Raw genomic sequence first — 18,582 nt, 5'->3', positions numbered from 1 at the left:
AGAATTCAGGGAACTCAGTGAGGAACTCTATATATGGTCCTGGAGGTCTGTAAACAGTAGCAATAAAAAGTGAATGAGTAGGCTGCATAGATTTCATGACTAGAAGCTCAAAAGACAAAAACACAGCCATTTTGTTTTAGGTATATTGAAATTTGCTATCATAAATGTTAGCAACACCTCCACCTTTGCGGGGTGCGTGGGGATATGGTCACTAGCGTAACCAGGAGAGGCCTCATTTAACACAGTAAATTCATCAGGTTTAAGCCATGTTTTAGTCAAGCCAATCACATCAAGATTATGATCAGTGATTAGTTCATTGACTTTAACTGCCTTGGAAGTGAGGGATCTAACATTAAGTAGCCGTATTTTGAGATATCATAATCTTTTTCAATAATGACAGGCATGGAGGAGGTCTTTATTCCAGTGAGATTGCTAAAGTGAACCTAGATCGAGGCACAGACACGGTCTCAATGGGGATAGCTGAGCTGACTACACTAACTAAACTGGCAGGCTGCTGACAGCCTGCTGCCTAGTCTGCACCTTATCTCATTGTGGAGCTAGAGGAGTTTGAGCCCTGTCAACCGATTAGACAACATGTTGTGGATGAGTCCCAGAAAGAGGGCATGTTATCTACATATTGTATCTTTTGGGTTGCACAAAAACAGTTTTCAACCAGCGATTGAGTTGTGAGACTGTTGTAGAGCTCATCACTCCCCCTAACTGGGAGGGGGCCAGAAACAATTAATCAATGCCGACACATCTTTCTAGCTAATTTACACGCTGAAGCTATGTTGTGCTTGGTGACCTCTGGCTGTTTCATACGAACATCGTTGGTGCCGACGTGGATAACAATATCCCTATACTCTCTACACTCGCCAGTTTTATCCTTAGCCAGCCCCCTCTTCAGATTCGTTTTAACGTCGGTAGCCCTGCCCCCTGGTAACTTACTTATGCGTTACATGTATTGTCCTGTGTAAGTAAAAGCAGGAAATGCATCACCTATGCCTTTACTGCCATTCATTCCAATTCGACAGGTTTTGGATTTCTCCCTGACCAAGGTGGCTTCCATTGTATCCATTCTGGATCTTTGAGGGTTTATGAAAAATCTGTCTTGTAATTTAATAGGATCTCTATGGCCAAACCCCTATCTACGTCACTTCCGAAATTTGAGAGAGAAGTGAGATGGCAGAGCTGTCGCTATATCTCACTAATGTCAACATCTCTTTGGGGAAAACTATGGACGGTGAAAAGGTGCGATTGTGTCATAATTACAATTTTAGACCTGTTCTCATGAGTTTAGCCAATAAAAAAAAACAGTGTGTGTTGTGTTTGTTTTAGCTAGCGATCTAACGTTAATACTTCCTTGTAGCATCAGCAGCTAGCTATATATCTAGCTATCTCGAACATGAATAAATATGTGCATTCTGTAGGTTATTTGTTCACAATTATAACACAGACATAGCTGGCTATGAATCAATCACTCACAGAAACTGCTTGAAAAACCTGTTGGAATGTTTTCATTCAAATGGTGATTTACTAACCTCAAAATAACGTGAGACAAATGTAAACAGCCCTATAATGTAGCTACTACGTTTTCTAGCGCTAACATGATAGTAAAATCCTGTTTCTATCAGCTGTAACCAGACATGTTTTGAGAATATACTGTTTTTGTTGGTGATGATGATTGACAGAGCTCCAATGTGGTGAAGGAGTTTGAGAGTGTGGAGCTGGGAGACATAGGGATGAAGAAGCAGAAGGTGCCCCGAAGAACAATTTACTTTGCCAGTGGAGAGACCATGGAGGAATACAGCACAGATGAAGAAGAAGAGGAGGAAGTGCAAGCTTCTATAGCTGTTAAGACCTCAGCTGACCCTGTTAGTTTCTATGTCCTTATAAATTCAAATTGGACTTTACTCCATGACATGAGCTTGAATAGAATGAATTATTCCTGCATTTTGTTAACTTTTTCTTATTGTGTCATCATTTTGTTATAGTCCAGGTTGACTTGGGGTCCATATTTTTTGTTTCACATGTGGAGAGTGGCAACCTCCACTATTTCAGGTAAATGTGTTATGTGTACTATACTAAAGATACACACATATGAGTGTCAAAATATATCCTATATAAATGTAATGTTTTGTGTCTTAGTAATACTGTGCCTCTGCCTTGTGCTTTCAGTTTGTGACTATCTTGGGGAGAGAATGGCCTCATTGTTTGGCATTACGTCACCTAAGTACCAGTATGCTATCGACGAGTACTACAGAATGAAAAAGGAGGTACGTTGTCTTGTCAATGGGGAAGCATCTACTGGCAGACCTTGGAATGCTTAATTACTACTAATGTGTTACCACTATTTTCACTACTTGTTACTACTCCAAGGTGTAGTTTAGTATCCCTGCTCCTCATTCATGTTGTGACTGACAGGAGGAGGAGGAGGAGGAGGAGAACCGGCTGTCTGAGGAGGCAGAGCGTCGTTTTGAGGAGGAGCGTGAACAGGAGATGCAGCAGCCAGCCATGGAGCAGCCGGAGGGTAAAGCCTCCTTTGTCAACGTCACCTTTGAGCTGGATCAAGATGCCACATCTGATGCCAACAGATTCCCTGCCCCCATCCCCACCTAACAGTTCAATTAAATGGACATCTTCACATTTCACAATGTAGCCTCAGCATTTTTGCTATAGTGTAGTTATTATTTTTGTATCATATTGATCATGTTCTATTAATACTGTAAGTCAGACATGAGACAGAATACATCTTTTTTAGTTGCTGCGTTGTCAATAACTTGTGTGCAATGAACATTGCTGTGCATCAGTGAATGAGCACACACATTATAGATATGATGCTGATTTGAACTATTTGCCGGTTTAAGAGATCTGATACATTTTTTCAGGTACTTAATAACATTGTTATACAATAAGTTAGCAGCGAGATAAGTGACCTTTCTAAAACCATTCCAGAGGTGCATAATGTTATTGGAATAGTTTATTTATTTCAGTTGGAAATCGTTTTTTTATATTCATTGTCAACCGTGACAATTTTCCCCTTTAAAATACCCACAAAAATCTTTTACTATGACTAGTTCTCCAGTACTTTTCAGAAAGGTCATCAAAATGATGTTGAGAATTGTCCTCCAGTTCTCCTTTAACAAAACTTCACATGTTGTTTGTTGGCATCTGTGCTCACACTTCAATCATTACTATTGTCCAGAACCATACATTTAGAAATAGCTTTGCTGAAGTTTATCTAATCTGCCATGATCCCTTCTGAGTGTGTGTATAAGGCTTGAGAAGGAAGCCCAAGGTAAAGCGAAACATGTTTAAAACATATCTGCTGCATTTCTTTTGAACAGCAGTATTGTCAAGATTACTACTTTTCACAGTTCCCAAATAATATGAAATGACACTTTATTAAGGCTGGTTGTATAAGGAAAATATTTTCCCATCCTACGGTATTCACACTACACACCTTTACCCAAGGAAAGAAAAACTGAAAGGCCAACATAATTATGTAAAATCATTTTATAATGTGTTAATGGAAAAACAGTTTAATTTGAAGGCTTTTTGTAGTCATTTTTTGAGTAAAATACATAGCATTTTCATTTTCTATAGTATGTACACTACATTAATAAACATTTAAACAGGTCATACAACTGTTGTATTTCGAAGTCTTGACAAGTTCTTTTTAAAACAACTGTTCCAGTGAGTGTGTCTGGAATCTTTACCGTAACATTTATCTTCTTCTTGCTGAGTCTAGTAGTCCCCGGTTTGACTGAAGATTCATGTATCGTCAAGGTCAACTGTGTTGCTGTCGTTGTCATTAGCAACCAGAACTTCCCTGTTTTCATAAGTCCAGAATCCGTTGAGATCAATGAGGATGCTGGTTACTGTGTCTCCTTGGCTGCTGTTCACTAGATCCTGCAGCGTGATCTTGTAGGGATCCTTTGGCTTCACCATGTCAAAGATCTCATCCTGAAGGCACAACATTGCAACTTTTTTTAAACAACTAAACAATTAAACAAAATCATTTGAGTTAATTATTGAAATCATTATTAAAGATGGAATCCACAGTGGGGAAGACAGCACCACTGTCTGCCCCACAGCCGTTGTTTTTGTTTTGTTGAAGCAGAGCTGGGGAGCATCACGCATCATGGTAAAAGAAATGTCAGAAGATATGCTGCTGTTCTATCACGCATTCAATGACGTCTGACGGAAAAAACTGTTCTTTGCAGTAACTTCTTGTAATATTAAAGATTCCAGTTTTAAAAACAAAATACTAGTACAAATGAGAATGCAGTTTGAGACTGTAAAAAGCGTCAGGGAACTTCGATTTTATGGCATGACAAATTTGCATCAATGTAAAATTTGTATAAACAAACTCAGAATAGAGCTTGGGGAAACACTGAACACCTACTGAGCACAATACCTTCTACAAATGCTTGATGCCCACACTAACATGCTGACCAGAACAATCACGTTGTGTGCGTTCCAAAATAAATGGACACGCATGTTATTCAATAATTTCACCCACACTGCTCGTGCACGCCAAAATAGAAGTCAGTTCTATTTGTGACACTGAAAGCAGTGCAATTCCTGCCTCTCCCATCTCCTCATTGGTTTATAGAAGCATATACCCATGTGCCATCTCCTCATTGGTTATACCCACGTGGGTAATTGAAAGATGAACAGGTTGGTGGCTCAGTTGTGGTAATACACCTTATTATGAAAGCTAGATGCCAATCGCCATATAAAGTCCAAAAAAAAAAACCTGGAAGGAGGAGAGATGACTATAAATGATTCAGTTGACTGTTTTATGTGTGGATTAATTGTTGGAGTAGATGACCTTGTGTATTTCAGGTAAAATAACAACTCAACGTTTATATCCCAGGACAAATGAGCTAATAACAGCAAGCTTGCTAAAGTGGACAAATTTGCTAGCAACTGCAAGCTAGCTAGCTAAATTGCCATACATTTGTCATACTTTTTGACCTCTCTTCAAATTAATATAATTGCTTCAGAGTTTGTTGTGATATTTCAACCTGCGAGTTGTGATCGCATTTGGTGTGGGGGGACAAAATCAATTTGCGCCCAATGGCTTTTGGGCATGGTGTAACCACACAATATTTCTGGAGGAAATAGATACTTTAAGCTGATTTACAGTAACCAGTAGTATACTTCAGAGTTACTTCCTCCATGGTGAATACGGTAACAGGGGACAAAGTCCATTTACCTTGACATCCTGGAAGGACACCGACTCCTGGCCATGGATTTTCATCTGCTCCTGAATGGCCTGGTGGAAAATACATGAAGCAAAAATACATGATTACAACAGTTTTCAGATGTAGATCAATTATTATTATTCTCATTGATTGTTTTGATAAAGTGACTTAATAAATAATAATTGTTAACAAAAAAAGTTGATAACTGATATATATTTTTTGTTTTCTCCCCCAATTTCGTGGTATCCAATTGGTAGTTACAGTCTTGTGTCAGCGCTTCAACTCCTCTATAGACTTGGGAGATGCGAAGGTCGAGAGCCATTCGTCCTCCGAAACACGACCCTGCCAAGCCCGGCCCACCACAAGGAGTCGCTAGAGCACGATGAGACAAGGATATCCCGGCCCGACAAACCCTCCCATAACCCGAATGACGCTGGGCCAATTGTGCGCAGCCTCATGGGTCTCCCGGGCACAGCCGACTGTGACACAGCCTGAGATCGAACCAGAGTCTGTAGTGATGCCTCAGCACTGCCATGCAGTGCCTTAGACTGCTGCGCCACTCGGGAGGCCCATGACAACACTTTTTATTCAGTGGGCAGGATTTCAGATGGAGAGGTCCCACTGTCTACTCTGCTGTCTCTATTTATCCCTCTGATGTCTCACCCTGAAGAAGTAGTTGAGTGCGAAGACGTTGAGATAGCCCTTATTCTCCATGTCCAGCAGCTTGAAGATGTACTGCAGCGCTGCAGGCTCCTTCCTGTTCTCCAGAGCCAGGACAAAGTCCAGGTACGTCTTATAGTCCTGTGAGAGACACATAGTCAAGACCAGATTAAGCATCAAATCAGGTCATAACACATTTCGCACTTACTTTGATAAAATCTTAGAACGACTATGTGATAATGGTCTTATGCCATGTGAAATCTGAGCAATTCTGAATAAGAGTGGTTAGATGGTTTCATACAGTTCAAAGTCATTGTATTTGGTTAAACTATTTTAAACTTAGACAAAGAGCTATAAACCTGCAAGGAGAGTCTTTGCAACACACCGACATCAATCATCTAGTCTAAGTGCGCACATGTATAGTAAAATAGGTCAGAACAGCAGGCAAGGTTCTTACCATCTCTCCGTCGTAGGTGAGGCACTCCTGGTACACGCGGTCCAGAAATATGCTGGTCAGAGTGCCAGTGCCGTAGCGAGACAGCTCCTCCTTACTGAGCATGCCGTTGTGGTCCTTGTCAAGATTCAGGTACTGACCTACAAAAGGGAACACATGATCGACCATCTTACCAAGAGGGCAAGGACAAAGATCATCTAGAATCTCTTTTTAATTTGAACATTCAGGTGTTACTGGCTTCAGATTAGTCTAATGTCTATGAGGTATTTTTTTTTTCAAATCAAATAGCTGCTGCATACCATAAACTCTAAGAGCAGAGGGTGCAGAGAACCAGTTGGATTCCTGGCTCTCCTTGGAAAGCTCCTCATCTCTCAGCTCGAGCAAATCATCCAAAAAGCTGCAGGCCAAGATGTCTTGAATCTTAATTTTCCCTGAGAATAAACATGAATAAATGGAACAAGATGTTACTTTGTCAGAGCAGGCAGTGACAAACAAGTTATAGGCATGACAAAGAGTTATAGGAATCTTACAGAAATATGCACATTTGACAAATATGTTTTTGGTTAGTTATCATAAGTAACAAACCAGTCCGTAGGGGATCCAGGAAGAAGAAAAACTTGCGGACAGCGGTGCAGACATAGAAGGAATAGAAGGACTTCTCCAGGCCATCCAGCTGAGGGAGTGTGGGAATCAGCTCTAAAATGTAGTTCTCCAAGTCCTATTACATTACAAAACACACACATATTATCTCAACAATAAGTCAAATCTGAATTCTAAACAGTCTTGATGTTCAACCTATAGTGAATCTGGGGCAACCTGGACAATTTACACTCCAAAATCATAATATTTGTCGCTTTGCTGGTAAGAACAAATTCAATTCAATTGTATTAGTCACATGTGGTCGGAGGCAGAGCAGTTGCCATACCAGGCAGTGATGCAAGCAGTCAGGATGCTCTCGATGGTGCAGCTGTTGAACCTGATCTGAGGACCCATGTCAAATCTTTTCAGTCTCCTGAATAGGTTTTGTCGTGACCTCTTCACGATTGTCTTGGTGTGCTTAGACCATGTTAGTTTGTTGGTGATGTGGACACCAAGGAACTTGACGCTCTCAAACTGCTCCACTGCAACCCCGTCGGTGAGAATGGGGGCATGCTTGGTCCTCTTTTTCCTGTAGTCCACAATCATTTCCTTTGTCTTGATCACATTGAGGGAGAGGTTGTTGTCCTGGCATCACACGGCCAGGTCTCGGACCTCCTCCCTATAGCCTGTCTCGTCGTTGCCGGTAATAATTGGCAAACTTAATGATGGTGTTGAAGTCCTGCCTGGCCACACAGTCATGATTACAGGAGGGGACTGAGCACGCACCCCTGAGGGGCCCCTGTGTTGAGGATCAGCGTGGTGGATGTGTTGTTACTTACCCTTACCACCTGGGGGCGGCCCGTCAGGAAGTCCAGGATCCAGTTGCAGAGAGAGGTGTTTAGTCCCAAGGTCCTTAGCTTATTGATGAGCTTTGAGGGTACTATGGTGTTGAACGCTGAGCTGTAGTCAATGAATAGCATTCTCACATAGGTGTTCCTTTTGTCCAGGTGGGAAAGGGCAGGGTGGAGTGCAATAGAGATTGCATCATCTGTGGATCTGTTGGCGTCGGTATGTAAATTGGAGTGGGTCTAGGGTTTCTGGGATAATGTTGTTGATGTGAGTCATGACCAGCCTTTCAAAGCACTTCAAGGATACAGACACGAAAGCTACGGGTCGGTAGTCATTTAGGCAGGTTACCTTAGTGTTCTTCGGCACAGGCACTATGGTGGTCTGCTTAAAACATGTTGCTATTATAGACTCAGACAGGGAGAGGTTGAAAATGTCAGTGAAGACACTTGCCAGTTGGTCGGCGCATGCTCGCAGTACACGTCCTGGTAAACATTCTGGCCCTGCGCCCATGTGAATGTTGACCTGTTAAAAGGTCTTACTCACGGGCTCCCGGGTGGCGCAGTGGTTAAGGGCGCTGTACTGCAGCGCCAGCTGTGCCACCAGAGACTCTGGGTTTGCGCCCAGGCTCTGTCGTAACCGGCCGCGACCGGGAGGTCCGTGAGGCGACGAACAAATGGCCTAGCGTCCTCCGGGTTAGGCCGGTAGGGAAATACTTGTCTCATCGCGCACCAGTGACTCCTGTGGCAGGCCGGGCGCAGTGCGCGCTAACCAAGGTTGCCAGGTGCACAGTGTTTCCTCCGATACATTGGTGCGGCTGGCTTCCGGGTTGGATGCGCGCTGTGTTAAGAAGCAGTGCGGCTTGGTTGGGTATCGGAGGACGCATGACTTTCAACCTTCGTCTCTCCCGAGCCCGTACTTCTGTGTGTGGATAAATGTGGTTCAGATTTAACATGCTGATAGAAATTTGGTAAAACGGATTTAAGTTTCCTTGCATTAATGTCCCTGGCTGGTGGGAGCTCCGCATCTTTGTGAGCATTTTCTTGTTTGCTTATGGTGGAATACAGCTCAGCTTCTGACTGTGGTGGTATGTAAAACAGCTACAAAAAAATACAGATGAAAACTCTCTAGGTAGATAGTGTGGTCTACAGCTTATCATGAGATAAGGCGAGCAAGCGTATAACCAGACAACTGTATGTTGATAGTGTCGTCGTTCAGCCATGACTCCATGAAGCATAAGACTTTACAGTTTTGAATGTCCTGTTGGTAGTTTAAATCTGCACGTAGGTCATCAATTTTATTCACCAAAGATTGCACGTTTGCTAGCAGAATGGAAGGAAGTGGGGGTTTATTCAATCGCCTACAAATTCTCAGAAGGCAGCCCAGCCTCTGGCCTATTTTTCGCCGACCTCCTCTTCATGCAAATCACGGGGATCTGGGCCTGTTCCCGAGAAAGCATTATATCGTTCGTGTCGATCTCATCAGACTCGTTAAAAGGAAAAAGTATTATGTCAGTCTGTGGTGAGTAATCGCAGTCCTGATGTTCAAAAGTTATTTTTGGTCATAAGAGATGGTAGCGGCAACATTATGTACAAATTAAGTTTGAAAAAAATCAGTTACAAACACAAATAAATTAACAAAAAAACACCATTGGTTGGTTAACCAAAGACAAAAGGGTCACTGAGAAGAACATGTCACAGAGAAGAACAACACCCTATAACCAGAGATGCTTCACAGGAGGGTGGTTCCTGCATCATGGTCATAGTAAATATCATCTTTCAGATCTCTGAAAAGCACAAATGGGCCGCAATAGGAATCATGAGAAAGTAGGGAAGGAATATCCCTATTTCACTAAGGAGCCACCAACACAAGATGTTGGTGTAAAAGTAAAGTAGTGAGAGTGCTTACAGACTCACGGAGGTAGCCCTGTCCAGCCACGTCATAGAGACTCAGTCCTATCCTCGTCTGGTGAAGCCACACTGGAAGAAGAGACATCAATATCAAAATCAGGACAAGGCACTTATCGAACACTGTTACAAAGTACCAACTTCACTTTCCCAACAAACTCAACACATTTTCACTTAGGGCCCTCAAAAAGTATGGATGTGGGTTCGCAGACCCGCAAGCCACTGCGGCCCTCATGATGAGTTCCGATTTTTTGTGGCTCCCACCCTATTAAAGTTGCCATCCCTGATGTATAACATGCCATTACACCAGACTTAGTTAGATAGCACATTTTATGTGATAATTTTCTTCTGTAGTCCCTAGGCAGAAAACAGCAATATAACACTAATATACAATAATAGACAATCTAATGATAATATTTTGTTTAAAGGTATCTGACATCTTAAGTGTAGGAATGTATTAATTTTCACATGACTGGTTTGTCTTCCGCCACTTTTTCATGTTTGCTTTGATGCTAGTAAAGGTACTACACTCTCTTGGTTGGCAGGGTGTTCCATTATCCAGATGCTCTGACTGAAAAAGTTGTCTGGCTAAATATGTTGGACCTAAGTTATGGATGAGTTATGGATGCAAGACAATAGGAGACATGGATAAGAAACTGACCTTTTCTCATGACATAGTTAAAGAACTGCATAATTGATATCCTGCCATATGGATCGTTGTGGAGAAGTTTGGCATACACCCTGGCAGTGAAGAACTGCCTAGGAGCGAAAGGCAGGACAAAAAAAAAACTGTTAGAAGAATTCTACGTTCCATTCCAAGATACGTCAAAAATGGTTAATGAGCTTAGTGTTCCATATGCTTGTGACACACATAGTCCTGGGGTGTATTCATTAGTTGCTCACCATTGCAAAACGTTTTACACTGTAAAAAAACACACTTTGCAACAGAAACATTTACTCTAAACCTGGGATCATCAACTAGATTCAGTTGCAGGCAAATGTTTTCTTGAGCAGATGGTAAGTGGGCAGAAACATAATTACAAATAATTTGTAGACTGCAAATTTACAACAAGAAACTAATATAATATTAGACTAAAGCAAAATATTTTCAAACCTTGCTTACATTTGTATACAATCACATATCCTGTACCTCTCTATTATTCGTGGGAATACTTTGGAGCAGATTTACAAAATAAAAATTGCTACGGTGCAAAACGTTTTGCTACGACTAATAAATCCACCCCTAGTTTACACATACAGTATGTCTCATTATGGTATTCATGTTGCCTTTTCACACCAGCTAAAAACATGCTTTTGGGCTAATATGAATGTAAACAGTGTTAATTCTGCTTAAGTGATTAGCACAAAATGTGTGGCTCCAAAACGTAATATGCCGAGTACTCACTTGCATTTAACTCCTGCTTTTTCTCCAACCTTCAGAAAACTGTCATAGCTTATCATTGCCTCCTCTCCTGTCATGGGTGGCACTTGATGTTTGTCCAGCAGAAACCACAGATTCTAGATAACAGAAAGAAGGTGTAGGTTAAATAATTAGGTTTGATTACTTTAATAGTGCCATGGCCTTACCAGATTCCAGTGCTTGTAAATCTTTCCATTTCACTAAATAGTTGTTTGATCGAACCAGATGTCAGTCTCACCTGTAACTCCTCATTGTCCAGAAGCTCCCGGCTCTTCCTCTGCAGAAAGACGGCTCTGGACTCCTCTCGCAGCTTCTGCAGGAGAACTTCATCCTCTGCAGGAAGCTATAGGGATCACACAGATATATAAGACTTCAGAAAGCATGATTCTTTTAGCCCCTCACAAAAGCACTTCAGTCCTGTTTGGCTCAGTTGGTAGAGCTTGGTGCTTTGCAACTCCAGGGTTGTGGATTCCATTCCCACGGGGGAAATGTATGCACTGATTCTGTAAGTCGCTCTGAAGAAGAGCGTCTGCTAAATGACCCTAACATTTATTTTAAATTGACACGTTGTGAATATCACAATTGCTATAAAGATGTCAAAACACCCCCCAAAAATTATCTGATTAGTCAGCTAGAATGTTTGTCAGAATGTTCAATTGCCCTGTAGTAGAAGCGTGGAATGTTCCTGTAGTTCTCTCTGTTGCCTCCACCCCTCCACTCTGTGTAGTATTTAGTGAAGAGTGCTGTCTCCTCTGCTTTCTTCTCCTCCTCAGTCCTCTCATCTGAACAGAAATGGATACACGTTGACACAACAAGGCTTTGTGAATGTTCAATAATTGAGTGGGTAGATTGCTAGTTATCTAGTTTTTCTAAACACGAAAATAAATAAGTAGCTAACTAGCTATTCATAAATATGACTAGCTAGCTGAAATGAGCCTAACGTTAGCTAGCTAACTTGCTATCTAAATAAACACAACAGATCTAGCTATGGACGTAGAAAACCTTTCTTGGAGGATGCCAATCTTCTTTTCAAAAGTTCCTTCCAGTGTACTACCGTATCGTTTGACATTTTAACTTGTTTTTTATTCCTAATAACATGAAAGCAAGCTAATCAATGTTATGATAACTTATTTTTTCAGCTTCTCTGAAATGTCTAAACAATCGTTAGCTCGCTTGGGATTGGTCGGCTAGCGACTTCTTCTTATTCGGTGGGGTTTATCGGTGCTTGGCTTCCAATGTTATGGTGCATTACCGCCACCTACTGTACTGGGGGTGTAGACCAGAGACGGAGAAACAAAATTCTACCTGCCCCATTGCTCTTAAAAAATAAAAAATATTTGAGACTATATCTAATGACGTTCTAATCAATATACTATTTCAACTAATTTCCTGTATCCCCTTCTCCAGCGTCACTACAGACCCTGGTTCGATTCCAGGCTGTATCACAACCGACCGTGATTGGGAGTCACATAGGGTGGCGCACAATTGGCCCAGCGTCGTCTGGGTTTGGCAGGGGAAGGCCGTCATTGTAAATAAGAATGTGTTCTTAACTGACTTGCCTAGTTAAATAAGGGTTAAATAAAATAAAATAATTTAAATTCTCCCTCATACTTGATCTGCCCACACTGTAGCAAAACATGCTCCACCATCTCTGTTTCCTGGCAATAATCACACTTTCCTGTTGGATGCGTTCCTATCACATTTAAGGACTTATTCAACAGGCTGTGTGCCACCCTTAATCTTGTAAAAATAGCCTCCTCTCTTCTGTCCCTTCCTGCCGTCCTCCCCTCCCTGACTTTCCTCTGTATTTGAAATAAATGCCTGCCCTTAGTATCTCTATTCTGATTCTCCTGCAATCTCTGCAGCATCACTGTCCATATCAGGCTTTTTGCCTCTGCCTTGCTCATTGAAACTACAACATCAACATCCCAACCTCTAACGGGACACAAGTAAACCTTCTCTGTATACCCATCTGTCTAATCCTGCAATGGGTTTGTCGGCTATCGACAGGACATCATGAAATTCAACTTTCTGATCACAGGCATTCATTCTCAATACTCCATAAATTCTTCTTCAGCTATATTATTTAGTCAAAGAATAAAGAATAAAATAATTAAACCTGTTATTATCAACTGTTAACTGGTTGTTACTTGTAGACAATGACAACGGATGTGTCTTGACACTTCCAGCTAGCTAGTTAATGTTAGTTTGAACTTCACTTAACTGTTTGTGGAACAACAGAGGCATGAGACCGCACAGTTGACACTGACAGTGTGTACAAAATAATATTGTTAAAGTAGTTGGTATCATCAAAATATTTTCTGTAAACAAACCAAGAAAACATCAAATACATTAGCCCACACTTTCATCCCAGCACTCCTGGCTTTTTTGCCCTAAATAATGCCCTAAATAATGATTAGCAAGCTATCAGGTTGTACCAGACTATTATGCATGAAAGGAGTGAGTAGACATGAAGGTACCAACAGGAAAGAAGACAGACAGAGGGACTTCAATATCAGAGATAGGCCCTTTTTCCAAGTCAGTGTTTGCTGCTGGAACAGCTAAGATAATGATGAATACTAAAAGAAGAGGGCTGAGGCGGCCCTGTAGGAGGAAGAACCAGACTTCCCCAGAAAGAAAAAGAGAGTGGAACCCCCAGACCACCCTCTCACTGCCTCAGAATGGGAGAGACTCAAATTGACTTCACCGAACCCCCCATCGCTTTGACGATGATGGCATCAATGCTGGCCGATGGGACAGACATTAGCGTGGCCAAGTCCCTATGTTACCATGGACACCGGGACACTGTCTTACGAGCTGCTTCTTCAATACCTCACCCTGTGTGTCAGCAGTGGCCACCACTTGGAGGTGTTTAACAAGTATGACATCATGAGGAGCCAGATCATTACGTTAAACACCAGGGCCTCCAGCCTGCTCATAAAGGACTTCAGCCGATCAGACCGCTGGAAGGAGGCCTATCACACCCATCAAGAGGGCCATCACCGCGTAAGTATGGCGATGCCATCATGGGGGCAGTACTGCATGGTGACGGTGCCACTGCCGGGGCCCTGTATGCCGAACTGATGGAGAAGGGCCTCATTCCCAACCAGGAGACATGGCAGGCCCTATTCCAGTGTGGCCTCTCTCATCGGGGCCACGGGGACGGGCTGCAGTCCATCCTGCTTCATATATGTCAGGACCCGGTTACGAACCCGGGTCTCTGGAGTGAGAAACAGTCACTTAACCAACTCAGCCACGAATAGTCGGCAGAACCCAGAAGATGAGGCAGACACAGCAGTACTTGAGACGGTGTATTTAATGAAGTAAAAAAGTGAAGTTCTTTAGGAAAAACATGTAACCTCCACAACCTCAAAAGGAATCCTACAAGAACAAAGGTAATCCTCCAAGACAAAAAAGGTAAATCCACAAGGTGGAAGGTAAAGCACAAAAAGCCTCAAAAGATACTCAAAAAACAAACAAACAAGAACAAAAAACAGAATTCCACAAGAGAGTCCACCGGGATCAACAAGAGTTCTCAGAGTACTAGGGCTGGGTGCTAACATACAAACACAGAGCAAAGAACAGAGGAAAACAAAGGGCGGGAACCGGCGGGAATCCAGTATCCGATGGACGGTATAAGCCGGCTGGCCTCCAATGACACGAGGCGGAGGGGGAGGTCTGTCTGCCGGGACAAGGGGAGAAAAAACAACAGGTTTTAATAAGGAAATGTGAAACGTGGGATTAATCTTAAGGGATCTGGGTAAGTGTAGGCGATAAGAAACTGGGTTAACTCTCCTGGCAACCTTAAAGGGACCAATATATTTTTGGGACAGCTTGCGAGACTCCACCCGTAGTGGTAAGTCTCTTGTGGAGAGCCAGACTCTCTGGCCGGGGCGCAGGGTAGGCCCGGGACGGCAACGTCTGTTGGCTTGTTGTTGGTACCTCTTTGAGGAACGCATAAGATTAAGACGGGTCTTCCTCCACATAAGCCGACAGCATCTGACGAACTTCAAGGCTGAAGGCACTCTGACTTCTGCCTCCTGGTCCGGGAACAATGGAGGGGCATAGCCAAACTGACACTCGTGCGGGGACATACCAGTGGAGGAGGAGCGCAAGGTGTTGTGCGTGTATTCGGCCCAAACAATGAAGGACGACCATGTGGACGGGTTGTTACGAGTCATACATCGGAGGGTGGTTTCCAGCTCTTGATTCATCCTCTCAGTTTGGCCGTTGGACTCTGGATGGTACCCTGAAGATAGACTGGCAGAAGCCCCCATGAGTTGGCAGAAGGCCTTCCAAAACCTAGAGGCGAACTGGGGACCTCTGTCAGAAACCATATCTTGAGGAATGCCGAAGACTCGGAACACATGATTAATTACCAACTCAGCCGTTTCCTTGGCAGAAGGTAACTTAGTCAGAGGGACGAACCTGGCCGCCTTTGAAAACCTGTCGATAATGACTAGGATAGTAGTATTGCCATGGGATGGAGGAAGACCAGTAATGAAGTCCAACGAGATATGGGACCAGGGTCTGTGGGGAACAGGTAAAGGGTGAAGGAGTCCTTGCGGGCGGAGGTGAGAAGATTTGCCCTGGCAGCACACGGGGCAGGCATTGACGAAAGTGGCAACGTCTTCTCTTATGGTAGGCCACCAGAACTTACGCTGGATGAACTCCAAGGTGCGACCTACGCCCGGGTGACAGGTGAGGTGAGAGGAGTGCCCCCACAGAAGGACCAGAGTCCTCACTGCCTTGGGGACAAACAACCGATTGGCAGGACCTCCTTTCGGGTCCGGTTCAATAGCTTGAGCTCGTCTCACGGTATCCTCAACTTGCCACGAGATCGGAGCCACGATCTTAGCAGCAGGAAGGACAGGCATGTCCGTGTCATCTCGAATGGCAGGAGCGTAGACTCGGGACAGGGCATCCGGTTTGAGATTCTTCGACCCGGGCCGATAGGTGAGGATAAACTGGAATCGATTGAAGAAAAGAGACCATCTAGCTTGTCTAGAGTTCAACCGCTTCACCTGCTGGATATACTACAGATTTTTGTGGTCCGTAAGCACTTGAAACGGGTGAGAAGCCCCCTCGAGCCAGTGTCTCCATTCCTTCAATGCCATCTTAACCGCTAGGAGTTCACGATCCTCCACATCGTAGTTCCTCTCAGCCGGGGTAAGCCGGTGTGAGAAGAAAGCGCACGGATGAAGCTTCTTGTCTTCACCCCTCTGAGACAGGACAGCTCCAACACCAACCTCTGAGGCGTCTACCTCCACCACAAACGGTTCATCCGTAGTCGGTAGTATCAGGATGGGAGCAGAGAGGACGCGCTGCTTGAGTCCATGGAAGGCCGTCTCAGCTTCTCTTCCCCACAAAAACCTTGCATTGCCACCCTTGGTTAAAGCTGAGAGAGGGGCTGCCACCAAGCTGAAGTTCTTGATGAACTTGCGGTAAAAGTTTGTGAAGCCCAGGAAACGCTGAACTTCCTTAACGGATTTGGGGGTGGGCCAATCCGCTACTGCCCCTACCTTCCTGGGGTCCATTTGGACTCGACCGGGTTCCACTACAAATCCCAGGAATTGTACTCGGGATGAATGGAATTCACATTTTTCCGGCTTAACGTACAGATGGCTGTCTAGGAGGCGCTTGAGTACTTGTCTGACATGCTTTGTGTGTTCTTGAAGAGAGCTCGAAAAGATGAGGATGTCATCCAAGTAAACGAACACAAATATGTTAAGCATATCCCTAAGCACATCGTTTATGAGCGCTTGGAACACCGCTGGGGCGTTGGTCAGGCCGAAGGGCATCACCAAGTATTCATAGTGACCAGTAGGCATGTTGAAAGCGGTCTTCCACTCGTCACCAGGTCTGATCCGCACAAGATGGTATGCGTTCCGCAGGTCAAGCTTAGTGAAAACAACTGCTTCCTGGAGCAGCTCGAAGGCTGTGGCCATAAGGGGTAGCGGGTAACGTTTACGGACGGTTATGGCATTGAGTCCCCGGTAGTCGATGCAAGGACGTAATCCACAGTCTTTCTTGGCCACAAAGAAAAACCCTGCTCCCGCCGGGGAGGTGGATGGACGCATGAGGCCTGCTTCCAGAGCGTCCTTGATGTAGGTATCCATAGCAGCTCGTTCGGGTGGAGATAGGGAAAAGATCCGACCCCTGGGAGGGCAAGAGCCCGGAAACAGTTCGATGGGGAAATCATAAGGTCTATGGGGTGGTAGCATGGTGGCCCTCTGTTTGCTAAATACCAGTTTGAGGTCATGGTAACACTCGAGAACTTGGGTCAGGTCGATGGATTCTAAAGACTCGGGAGTAGAACTCGGGGAATTCGGGAAAATACAAGTAGCTTGGCACGTAGGACCCCACTGCTTGATGGTGCCCACAGACCAGTCGATGTGAGGGTTATGGCTGTGAAGCCAGGGGTATCCAAGGACGAGAGGGAACTCGGAACAGGAGATCAAATGAAAGTTCATCAATTCCTGGTGTTGTGAAACTGAAAGTCGCAAGGAGGTAGTGACTTGAGTGACAAGTCCAGATCCCAAAGGGCTTCCATCCAATGTAGTAACCCTCATGGGGTCACTTAGAGGTTCAGAGGGAACGCCATTCTCCTTCGCCCAGACACCATCCATGAAGTTACCTGCGGCTCCAGAGTCTACCAAGGCTTGAAGGTGAAGCTTGTGGTTGTCCCAGGAAAGGGTGACTGGAATGAGCAGACGGGAGATGGACGGATGGGAGGAGGTTATGTTTCCCGTTACAGTTCCCCGCGGTCTGTACGGGACAGAGCGTTTCCCTGGAGCCCGGGACACGTGGAACGGAAATGGCCCGGTTTGCTGCAATATAGACAGTGTCGCTCCCTCATTCGGCGGTCTCTCTCAGCCTGGGAGATGCGTCCAATCTGCATGGGTTCCGGTGGAGCCAGCGAGGATAAAGGTGGGGACTCGGAGCTGGGACTGATAGGGGCTAGAGGTCTACGGTTGAGTTCTCTCTCTCTCAGACGCTGGTCAATGCGTGAGGCCAACTTGATCAGGGACTCGAGATTGTCCGGTGGTTCCCGAGTGGCCAGTTCATCTTGGATAGTGTCGGAAAGGCCTTTCAGAAAGCACACCGTGAGCGCCTCGTTGTTCCAGCCACTCGCTGCTGCCACCGTGCGGAACTGGATGGCATAGTCCGTCACGCTGCGCCGACCTTGGTGGAGAGTCAGGAGCTGTTTGGCTGTGCCAGGACCACCGCTTGGGCCTTGAAACACTCGTTTGAATTCCTCAGCAAAGGCAGAGTAGCTGGCACAGCAGGAACTATGGGCATCCCACACAGCAGTAGCCCAGGCCAGGGCTTTTTCTGACAGCAGGGTGATGATATATGCGATCTTAGACCGGTCGGTGGGGAAAGACGAGGGTTGCAGCTCGAAGGAGAGAGAACATTGGGTGAGAAACCCTTTTACAAGCACTTGGATCACCTGAGAACCGTTGGGGAGGTGGAAGACGAGGTTCAGCCAGAGGGTTAACT

General features: G+C 44.5%; 3 protein-coding genes across 3 annotated transcripts in view; 2 read left to right on the top strand and 1 right to left on the bottom strand.

The window, feature by feature from the left end:
* The first annotated feature begins 1,122 nt into the window (after positions 1-1,122).
* Positions 1,123-3,642, top strand: fam177a1 (family with sequence similarity 177 member A1). Its single transcript, XM_046367163.1, has 5 exons — positions 1,123-1,251; positions 1,692-1,874; positions 1,995-2,061; positions 2,179-2,276; positions 2,425-3,642. The coding sequence occupies exons 1-5, from the start codon at positions 1,183-1,185 to the stop codon at positions 2,617-2,619; spliced, it is 612 nt and encodes a 203-aa protein (XP_046223119.1). The 5' UTR covers positions 1,123-1,182; the 3' UTR covers positions 2,620-3,642.
* On the bottom strand, positions 3,502-12,274 carry ppp2r3c (protein phosphatase 2, regulatory subunit B'', gamma). Its single transcript, XM_046367162.1, has 12 exons — positions 12,082-12,274; positions 11,740-11,861; positions 11,318-11,422; positions 11,065-11,177; positions 10,321-10,418; positions 9,661-9,731; positions 6,913-7,045; positions 6,627-6,758; positions 6,331-6,467; positions 5,877-6,014; positions 5,225-5,284; positions 3,502-3,966 (listed from the first exon to the last, which is right to left on the bottom strand). The coding sequence occupies exons 1-12, from the start codon at positions 12,146-12,148 to the stop codon at positions 3,775-3,777; spliced, it is 1,368 nt and encodes a 455-aa protein (XP_046223118.1). The 5' UTR covers positions 12,149-12,274; the 3' UTR covers positions 3,502-3,774.
* A 1,595-nt stretch (positions 12,275-13,869) lies between these two features.
* The window catches only part of LOC124046952 (protein only RNase P catalytic subunit), a 36,037-nt gene continuing 31,324 nt past the window's right edge, over positions 13,870-18,582 (top strand). The window contains 1 exon segment of the mRNA XM_046367702.1: positions 13,870-14,149. Coding sequence (XP_046223658.1) covers positions 13,870-14,149 — 280 coding nt within the window.

Source organism: Oncorhynchus gorbuscha, linkage group LG10 (genome assembly GCF_021184085.1).
Source record: "Oncorhynchus gorbuscha isolate QuinsamMale2020 ecotype Even-year linkage group LG10, OgorEven_v1.0, whole genome shotgun sequence".
Taxonomy (NCBI): Eukaryota; Metazoa; Chordata; class Actinopteri; order Salmoniformes; family Salmonidae; genus Oncorhynchus; species Oncorhynchus gorbuscha.
This window is presented reverse-complemented; position numbering and strand designations above follow the sequence as displayed.

Bases quoted from the DNA above. Each gene is read 5' to 3' on its own strand.
- fam177a1 (XM_046367163.1), top strand. From the start codon at position 1,183: ATGGCAGAGCTGTCGCTATATCTCACTAATGTCAACATCTCTTTGGGG. The intron at 1,875-1,994 runs GTTAGTTTCTAT...ATTTTGTTATAG, and splicing joins TTAAGACCTCAGCTGACCCT to TCCAGGTTGACTTGGGGTCC. The intron at 2,062-2,178 runs GTAAATGTGTTA...TTGTGCTTTCAG, and splicing joins GGCAACCTCCACTATTTCAG to TTTGTGACTATCTTGGGGAG.
- ppp2r3c (XM_046367162.1), bottom strand. From the start codon at position 12,148: ATGTCAAACGATACGGTAGTACACTGGAAGGAACTTTTGAAAAGAAGA. The intron at 9,732-10,320 runs GTCAGTTTCTTA...CTCTTCTTCCAG, and splicing joins TAACTATGTCATGAGAAAAG to TGTGGCTTCACCAGACGAGG. The intron at 7,046-9,660 runs GTAAGCACTCTC...GTAATGTAATAG, and splicing joins AGGGCTACCTCCGTGAGTCT to GACTTGGAGAACTACATTTT.